Consider the following 10,736-nt stretch of genomic DNA (forward strand, 5'->3'; position numbering starts at 1 on the left):
CCCTAAACCAGTTTAGAACAAAAGTGCACAAGGACACCAAAGCAGAACAATGCGATGGGAGCAAGTGAGAGACACATTTAGAAAACAAGACATACAGATACCACCAAGAACTAAGAATTCTACAGGAGCTAAAGGAAAGAAGCATGTGCAAAAGCACTTTGTTCTACGGGAATGAAGAGAAGCAACAAAACCCCAGCAACAAATCTAAACATTAGAGACAGTGCACCACAGCTAACTGAGAAAACAACACACCTAACAAATTAATCATGGTTAGGTTCTATTTTCATCAGGAAATTTCCACTATTCTTTAAGCAACGTAGCCCAGAGACCTAGAGGAACACAATTATATAGAAGCACATGGTTAAATGAGAGTGAGAGTGTCGTTATGAAAAAAACATCTTAGGGATGGATCAAGAAATGGAGGGTAGTAGGGTCAACTCAAAACACAAGACACTTATGGGACATGCATTTTTTTCAGCTAGGCAAGTATTGGATGTGGTAAATGTATTTACCTGGAAAAGAGCTATGGAAAAGATGAAAAGGTGGTTATAACAGATAATACTTTGTTATTCTGCAGACAGAGGAGAGATGGAGAGGGAGAATAACACAGTGGTGACAGAATTCATCCTCCTCGGTCTGACCCAGTCTCAACAGGCTCAACTCCTAGTCTTCGTGTTAGTCTTAGTTTTCTACCTCATCATCCTCCCTGGAAATTTCCTCATCATCCTCACCATCAGATTAGACCCTGGCCTCACAGCCCCACTCTACTTCTTTCTGGGCAATTTAGCTTTCCTTGATGCATCCTATTCCTTCATTGTGGCTCCGAGGATGCTGATGGACTTCCTCTCTGAGAAGAAAATAATCTCCTACAGAGGCTGCATCACTCAGCTCTTTTTCTTGCACTTTCTGGGGGCGGGGGAGATGTTCCTTCTTGTTGTGATGGCCTTTGACCGCTACATCGCCATCTGTCATCCTTTGCACTATTCTACAGTCATGAACCCTAGAGTCTGCTATGCCTTGCTGTTGGCTCTGTGGCTTGGGGGCTTCACTCATTCCATTGTACAAGTAGCCCTTATTCTCCACTTGCCCTTCTGTGGTCCAAACAAGCTGGATAACTTCTTCTGTGATGTGCCACAGGTCATCAAGCTGGCCTGCACAGACACTTTTGTGGTGGAGCTCCTGATGGTCTCCAACAGCGGCCTACTCACCCTGCTGTGCTTCCTGGGACTTCTGACCTCCTATGCAGTCATCCTCTGTCGTGTGCAGGGACATTCCTCTGAAGGGAAGAATAAGGCTCTTTCCACATGTACCACACACATTATCATTGTGTTTCTGATGTTTGGACCTGCCATCTTCATCTATACTCGCCCATTCAGAGCCTTCCCAGCTGACAAAGTGGTTTCTCTCTTTCACACGGTCATCTTTCCTTTGATGAACCCTGTGATTTATACCCTTCGCAACCAGGAAGTGAAAGCTTCCATGAAGAAGTTACTGAATCGTCACATGGCTTGCTGAATGAAATAGAAGAATTAGACAAGCAACAATGGAGAAAATTTAGTTGGAACTGATTAAATCACTTATTCATGCACTGAATCATTCAGTCATTTTAGCAAATACTACATTTATTAAATACTTGGCAATTTTCAGGCACTGTTCTAGCTATGTGAATAAGGCAGGTAAGATTCCAGGTCTCTTGGGGATATAGTCAGGTAGATAAACACAGTCTAAACTACTAAACTGAAAACAACCCATAATATCCGAAAGAGATAGTGCTTTAAAGCAAATAAAAAATAGTGTTATGATAGAGTTTGACTGGGATATGCTAGTTGCTTTGCTTTTGGTGGCTAAGCAAGGTCTTTTAGAGCAGTAGTTAGCAGATATCCAGACAACTTGAAAGATACACCCATGGAATTGCATGGGGACAGAAAATTCTAGCGAGGAGTATGACCAATACAAGGGTACAAAGATCTTATGAATTAGTATGTTTTAAGACACAAAAAGGAATATATTGATATATGTGAATAAGCATCTACTAAATATCGACTGTACAAAAAAGAGTATGATATTTTGTTGGGTTTGTGAATGTATGTATGTGTGTGTGTGTGTGTGTGTGTGTGTGTATACATACATATATATATATATATATATATGTAAATGCATGACAAGTCCCATAAAATGAATGACATATAATAGGATTATTATTGATATGATTGGATTAAAATTTGCTTTCTTGTCAGATGTTTTATATTTATATATTTTCACATTTTCTGCTTCATTTTGTTTAATTAGAAAAGGCAAGAAAACAGACTCTTTCATAGAGTCTCCAGAAAGGAATACAACTCTGCCAACTAAGTGTAGCCCAGTGAGACCTGGATCAGATTCTGACTTAAAGAATTGTAGCATAATAAATTTTTGTTATTTTAGGTCACTAAGTTTGTGGTAATTTGTTACAATGAAAGAGTAAATTTATACAACACAGTCTGGTTAACAGGAACGTATTAAAGTAGTTTTTCTTACACTATCCTTTCACTTCTCATCTGTATAGATCTTTATTATTAGTGGTGGTTTCTTGTATGCAACATACATCTATTCAATACAATAATCTCTGCTTTTAAATAGTTAATTTAGTTCATTTCTATGTATCATAATAGACATGTTTCAGTTAAAAATGACAAGGTTTTTATTTTATATTTGTTTCATTTTTTTCAGTTTTGTCTTTTTTATGTATTTTCTTGGGTATTTGAGTATTATTTATATTTGCTTTCTTTCTAATTATTTAGTTAAATTTTTTTGTATGAACAATCTTGACCTCTTAGCTATCTTTTTCTTGAGGTTTTTAGTGTTTATTTTAGGGTTACAAATACATACTGAACATTTTACTGTATCACAGTCTAACATCAATATACATCTTTCCGAGTATCATAAGAAAGTTACAACAGTATACTTCCATTCACCTTCTCTTGGCCCTGGTATTTGTTTTGTTTTATATTAATGTCTACTGTTAATATATTGAGATAATATATTCAACAATATACTGTTATTACCTTTGCTATGTGTGGTCATTTACCTTTTAAAGAGATGTATATCATAAAAATTATTTTTATTCTCCTTGTGTTTTACTTTGTATAGTGCTATTGCTATGTTTCGATGTTCACTAATGTTTTCTTTTGCAATGTCATCTCTGTAAGCAATACCATCCAATACATTTTTTCACCTCAGAAATAGGATAGTATTTCAATTTGGATTAAAAAAAATTTTTCCATGATCCTACTTTATCTTTGTATAGTAGCAGTGCTACCTCTTCGGGTGATCAAGGTAAATTACCTTTTACAGGATGGTAACACCTTTCCTTGCCTTTACATCTCTGGGAAAGAAAACTGAAAAGTGACTGAGCTTGAGGTTAGTAGAAATCTTACTGCATCACTGGTGGAAACATATCCCAGAATTTCTGGAACTAGAGAGCCTGAAGCTGTGAAAAAAGAAGGCATATATTATACACATGTATTACAGGGAATGAAGAATGGGGAATATCCTATAAAAGCCTGAAGATTCTTCTTATTGGGAACAAATTACATATAATGTGATTTATATAATAAGAGTGTACACTACATCCTAGAGGATGCCACCCAAAGATAGCAGGATGCAATTTTAAAATTGTGATGCTCTCTAGTACATCTTAATATAAAAGAACACAAACATGAAAAATACCTCCATCTCGATAGTCAGTAGAAGTTCTATGCACCATGGTCCATTCCTATGTGGGCATAGCAGAATGCCAGGAGCTGATTTCCAACTCATGTACAGTTCTCTGCTACACATGGCATAGCCATGCTGCATAATCTTAGGAAACTACACTGTGAATCTCCTATTAGGATATGGGAAACCTTATAAATGGTCTGTTTCCCAACATAGGTAAGTTTAATACTGCAGAATTTGCCTGGACATACAGCTCTAGTGATAAGGCTACTTTCACTCTATACTAAATCTGCTAAGTTGCTTTCCTGAACTAAGTTCACAAAAACTAGAACCCTCATGTCAATCAATCAATAAGTAATATACACACATTGGAATATACGGCTCTTAAAACTTAGAGAGAACCACCAGACATTATGCTTTCTTCTTTGTGGTAGTGATTGAGGTACAAGATGCCATATTTTAACTTTTTTTTTTTTTTAAGATTTTATTTATTTATTTGACAGAGAGAGAGCACAAGTAGACAGAGAGGCAGGCAGAGAGAGAGAGGAAAGCAGGCTTGCTGCTGAGCAGAGAGCCCGATGCGGGACTCGATCCCAGGACCCTGAGATCATGACCTGAGCCAAAGGCAGCGGCTTAACCCACTGAGCCACCCAGGCGCCCCATATTTTAACTTTTAAGCTGATGTCTCAGCATACTTGCCCTATATAAACTCCCCAAAACTTTACAAATGTGTCAGGACCCTCTCACTTCAAAGAATGAGGTTTTTGTGCTCATTTTATCTCATTGTTGGTCTGCTAGTAATCAACCATGATTACAGTGCTATGGTTAGTGTAAAACAAATCATAGTATCTTAGTCCAGTGTTGTATAGTAGTACCACAGTATCACCAGAGACTCCAAAACCTCCTGTATGTATGCTCTTTTTTTAATAATTTGTTGCAAAGAGGTGCCTGGGTGGCTCAGTGGGTTAAGCCACTGCCTCTGCTCAGGTTATGATCTCAGGGTCCTGGGATCGAGTCCCACACCCGACTTTCTGCTCAGCAGGGATCCTGCTTTCCTCTCTCTCTGTCTCTGCCTGCCTCTCTGACTACTTGTGATCTCTCTCTGTCAAATAAATAAATAAAATCTTAAAAAAATAATTTGTCACAAATTGTCCATAGAAATTCCACACACCACACTTGTATTCCAGAAAGACTGAATAATGAAATGATGTGTGCCATCACATGTCCATTTTCCTTCCAATCCATTCTTTTCATTTCTACAAATTTGCTCTGTATCATTGGCTACCCTAATCCATGAAGACTGCATTTCCAGGACTCTGGGTCACTTGACCTCCAGATGCTTACAAATGAGTATCACTGTTAGATTAACATGAGGTAGGAGGAAAGGACAACAAAGAATATACACACACATACACACACTCACACTACCTTAGCCCAGACATCTGCAGTACTTCTGCAGCTCACTCTGAAACTCAGCCACACTTCCATGGCTCTAGTTCTCCTAGGGAAATGGGCCACAACACTTCTGACTTTTGCATAGTAGCTGTTATAACCAGAATAATGGTCTCCCAAAGAAGTCCACACCCTTATCAGGGAACTTGTGAATTTGTTACCTTACATGCAAAAAGACCTTTGCAGATATGATTGTTTATAAACCTTCAGATGGGGAGATTATCCTAGATAATCTGGGTGGACTAATCTAATGCATGAGTATTTATGCATTGAACCTTTCAGGGATTCAGAGAAAGCAAAAAGAATACAGGAAGGATGAGACTTGAGGCTTTAATGCAGTGTTTCTGGCTTTAAAGAGGAAAGAGACATGGCAAACGAATACAGGCAATGCTTAAACCGCAAGAATAACCCCAGAATAAATATCAGCAAAGAAACAGAGATGTTATTCTACAACCACCTGGAACGAAAGTTGGCCCATAGCCAGCATGAGCCTAGGAGCAGTTTCTCCCTCAAAGCTTCTGGTAGGGAATATTGTCCTGCCAACCACCTGATTGCATCATGGTGAGACCAATGTTGGATTTTGGACCTACGCAGATATGAGATAATAAATTTGGTTGGATGAAGCCTCTATGCTCATGGAAGTTTCTCAAGGGAGAAGAAGAAAACAAATACATGATCACACCCTTGGGCTATGGCATGACTGCATCTTCTTTTGCCCCTCCAGCTTAGTTAGATTTGGTGGTAGCTTCCAGCTGATGCTCATCTTTGGTTTCCCTGAACATTTCCTTTTAGTAACTCAGATATTTTGTCACTTGAGTAATTACTTAACATCCTTCTGTTTGTACAATATTTAACTGATAACATTAAACTATAAGCATTTATAGTACTTAACATTAGTATAAAAACTCAAAATTTTCCAAATAGACCTGAGAAAAAATGGAGTTGGGGAGAGGGAAAGTATAAAACTCTTCTAGGAGTCAGCACCTACAAAGAATTTTCACCAAGTAGCTTCCTAATAACACTGTTTACTTTCATGGTATTGGTGACTTTTTCTTACAGGGAAGGGTGCACAATGTCATTTAATGAATTCAGGTGTCCAATACTAATGAAGAATGGAAGAAGGCTACTCGGCAGTCTCTTGTACATGGTCTGGACTCATTGCTAAACTGGTGAGGAAAATGAAAAACTGTGACTGGCTCAGGGAGGGAGATCAACTTTGTGCGTGGGTTGGAGACTCCACGGAAGTGCACAGACAGCTGATCCCAAGAAAATGAGCTTTCTTTTTAAGAAATAAGGAAGGGTCATGGTTGGGAAACTAGCAAGTTCTGCCATAGTTATTATCACTGTTATTCAGCATTGCTCTAAAATTCTAGTTAATACAATAACACAAAAGAAATGTATTAGAAAAAATGTTATTAATATTCATAGGTTATTTTACAAGTAACCTAAACAAAGAAGACAATGAACTGGAAAAAAAATTGCAAATGAGATTTCCACAATGATACCATTTACCACTTAAATATGTAAAAAATGAAAAGGAGCAATAAAATCAATTATGATAAAGCAAAAGATCATACTAAGTAAAGCATCAAAGTAGGAAATAGGCAAAATTAGTTATAACAAAAAATGAGGTGCAAAAATTGGGTTGATAATGAAGATGAGAAAATTTTATTGTGTCATAAGTAGGCAGACATTTAGAGGAAATAAAATCCTTTTGGATGAAAGACTCAATGTTGTAATTCTGTTCATTTTTTCTACATTTCTTGTAAGTTTCATACTGTAATATCAAAATATTGGTGGAATTTTTTAACTTTAGAAAATAAATCTAATTTAGAATAAAAACATATGAAACTCACCAAGAAAACTGTGAATGAATAAAGCAGTGAGTGAGTGCAGACTTGCCCTTCCATACATTAAATATACTGTAAACATAATGAGTAGTAAAATTTGTAGTATCTCCTCAAAAATTGTGAGGAGAAAAAACAGAAAATGAGTACACCAGGAGAAGAGCCTGATCTATCAGCAAATTTAAAAGGTTATAAAGAAAGCATAACAAATTCTTACTGGAATGAATTATTATTTAATTGCAAAGATGAAAAATTACCTCACAGTATTTACCAGTAAATTCTAGACAGATTAGAGTTTAAATGTGAAAATTTCAGCCTTAATGCAATTTAGAATTAAAATAATCTAGAATATTTATGTTTTCCTAAATATATTTTCCATGATTAATGTGGAAAATAAACTCCAACAAAGGAATGAACATAATATAAAATTCTCATAATTCAACTCTAGTCCTACCTTTCCACTGCCCAGCTGAATACTGAATATTGTCTTTAAAGTATTCTCAATTTTATGGATGAAAAAATGATGTCTCATTTCTGTAATGTCACAAATTTATTTCAACATCCAATTGCTTTTTTACTACTAGTCTCTGGGGAATCTAAAACAATCAAATGAGTTTTCTCCTTTGTGCCTTCTACCAGGGGATACACTGATATACTGCTGTCTTTTGAAGTTCAGAGCAGAAAATAAAATCACTGAATGATGAAGATTAAGCATCCACTTCATTTCAATGTTACTTCTGAAGTCCAAGTGCAAACAGGTAGGTTACATAATCCTGAGCCATTACTCTACCTTACATACCATATCTATCTCATTATTTTCATTAATAACCTTAAATGTATCCATAAGTGATATGTACAAATGCCAAAAAGATACCTGAAGGGAAGGCTGAAAGGGGAAAATTAAACTGGAATATACCTGATTTTGTCACAACTGAAAAAAAAATACAAAAATCAGAAACATTATATAAATGGCTACCAGGAATTAAGATAACAGTCCAGCAAAATAAGTTATTCTTAGAGAAAAGAAATCTAGGTATGTTCAAATTGTTTGGTTATCTTTATCAGGTTGAAAGATTTTATTCTTTGACTTATATATATCAAAAAGAGAAAGTTCCTTCATTGTTTTTAGAAATTCAATTATTTTAAAAGAGATAAATGATAGAAATGCAAGGATAAAGTGCCTGATTTATGACTTTGAAAATCATAGAATATCACCACTTATAAAACATTAATGGTATCATTAACTTCTTAGGAATTATTAGAAAATGTATGAGAAAATTCAACTTTCCTATGGCAACATTCTAAAAATGGCCAAGTAGTTAAACACTTTTAAGGTGAAAAAAATTTAGAGATAGCATCTTGTCTAGGACTCTATCTCTGCCAGACCCATGTGCACCTGCAAATGTACTTATTGCATACTGCAGACAAATACAGAAGGTCCAGAAACTGTAGCTTAGGTAAGATCATTGCCTTATAGCAGGAGTGTGAAGCACAAAGAACAAATACACATTCACATCTGTGAATGAGAACTAACAAAGATTTCCATTTTCAGTTCTATTTCCTTGTGAAAGAAGGAACTTTTTTTGTTTTGTTTTTAAAGATTTTATTTATTTATTTGACAGAGAGAGACACAGGAAGAAAGGGAACACAAGCAGGGGGAGTGGGAGAGGGAGAAGCACGCTTCCTGCTGATCAGGGAGCCTGACATGAGGCCGATCCCAGATCCCAGGTCCCTGGGATCATTCCCGGGTCCCTGGGATCATGACCTGTGCCGAAGGCAGACACTTAATGACTAAACAACCCAGCCACCCCTGAAAGAAGCAAGATTTTATGCTACTCTGAAAGATGGTGTCAAACATAATGGGAGATTATAAGCCACTTACAATAACTGTGTGTTAGTGATAGTAACTATATATAGAAAAGAGAATATGACTAAATGCTTATTATGTTATCTAAATATACTGTATTTTTAAAATTTGAACTATGTAACCAAAAGTTTAATAGGTACCACCCTGAAACCATGTATTCTATTTTCTTTTCTGGTGATCTGCATTAGTCCTGGGTCTAGGCTTTTATAAAAGCAAGGAAAGGACTGGAGAGGAAATACAAGCCTGGAATAAGACTTGAAAAACAGAGCTACAATCAGGCAAACAGGAAGGTCTTAAAAAAGTGAATTTATATACATCGAGTGCTGACCTAGTCCCCTGATATGTATGTATTTTTTAAAAGTTCATTTAGCTTAGCTGAATCCATCTCAGTCAGTAACATAATATATGACTTTTTCCATCTTGGCAAAGTTAAAGGCTAAAAGAACTTTAAGGAAGTAACTGTGAGAAAGGATAGGTCCCAGGAAGCTGAGTAATCCAAATGGCACTATTTTCAAACAATCCAACATATTTGAAAATTTTTTTTTAATTATGTTTACAAAGGTCAATGATTCACCTTACTCTTTACCCTTCACCAATGGGAGTTAAGTGGAACAAAACTATAATAACAAGACTATAATGGTAAACTTCACTAGTCTTAATAATAGTGATTTAGATATTTCTATACCCTTACATATGTGAAAACATATGACTTAAAAAAGGATACCAGATAAAAATGGATATTTAATTCAACTTTGCAACAACTAGATACGTATGCACAGATAGGATATACTTCACGTCTAATCACATGAAGAGTTAAGCAATATGTAAATGAGCATCTGTAGTTTTGAGAGTCAATCTGGTCATTCAATTCTAACAACCTTAATCTTCCCTTAGTAATAGGCTTTAATCTCAGTTAATAATATAACTGTACCGGGGCGCCTGGGTGGCTCAGTGGGTTAAAGCCTCTGCCTTCAGCTCAGGTCATGATCCCAGGGTCCTGGGATCAAGCCCCACATCGGCCTCTCTGCTCAGAAGGGAGCCTGCTTCCTCCTCTCTCTCCCTGCCTGCCTCTCTGACTAGTTACAATCTCTGTCTATCAAATAAATAAATAAAATCTTTAAAAAATATATAACTGTACCCATATTCAACCTTCTAACAACACTATGCTCATGATTTGTAATCAGTTCTATTTAAGAAGCATAATGCAGATTATGTGACTTCAGCAATATTTAATATGGCAAACCTTTTTTTAAGATTTTATTTATTTGAGAGAGTTTGAACAGAGGGAGAGGGAGAAAGAATCTGAAGATGTCTCCATGGGTTCAGTGAAAGCCTCCAGGGGGCTCAGTCCCATCATTCATGATTATCAAGACCTGAGTTGAAACCAAGAGCTGAATACTTAATTGACTGAGCCACCCAAGTGCCCCTAATATGGCAAACTTTTTACTGCTTACTGAGACTGTCACAAAAATGTGTCAGTAAATGCACTTCCTGAAAAAGATAAAAATCGGTTTTGCTGATGCCTTCCAAAACTCTTTTCTATCTTTCCAATAAATTAAGTGTTTCACACAGTCTGATCTGCAGCTGAACAAGGGAGAGGTTTTCTCAAATGTCCAAGCAACCTTGCTCCTACTAACCAACACACACATTTCATTTAGTTGGCTCCATGCCCTCTACACTTTCTACTGTCATGCGGTCCTATGAAATATCTCCTGCAAAATACCTGCGAAGCAGTCATATTACCAAAATGGTTGTTTGCCTACCTATGAGACAGCATGTAAGTAAAGATCAGGTTTACTGACTTCTCAGTCCCTATGACACCCTGTTTTTTCCCTCTTCTAGGCAACCTCTGACAAACTTAAATAAAAGGATGA

At 36.5% G+C, this 10,736-nt stretch overlaps 1 protein-coding gene across 1 annotated transcript; it reads left to right on the forward strand.

Annotated features, from left to right (window-relative positions):
• The first annotated feature begins 588 nt into the window (after nt 1-588).
• On the forward strand, nt 589-1,515 carry LOC123944579 (olfactory receptor 4N5). Its single transcript, XM_046009800.1, has one exon. The coding sequence runs from the start codon at nt 589-591 to the stop codon at nt 1,513-1,515; it is 927 nt and encodes a 308-aa protein (XP_045865756.1).
• Nucleotides 1,516-10,736: the final 9,221 nt, after the last annotated feature.

The sequence above is a fragment of the Meles meles genome, chromosome 6 (genome assembly GCF_922984935.1).
Source record: "Meles meles chromosome 6, mMelMel3.1 paternal haplotype, whole genome shotgun sequence".
Classification (NCBI taxonomy): Eukaryota; Metazoa; Chordata; class Mammalia; order Carnivora; family Mustelidae; genus Meles; species Meles meles.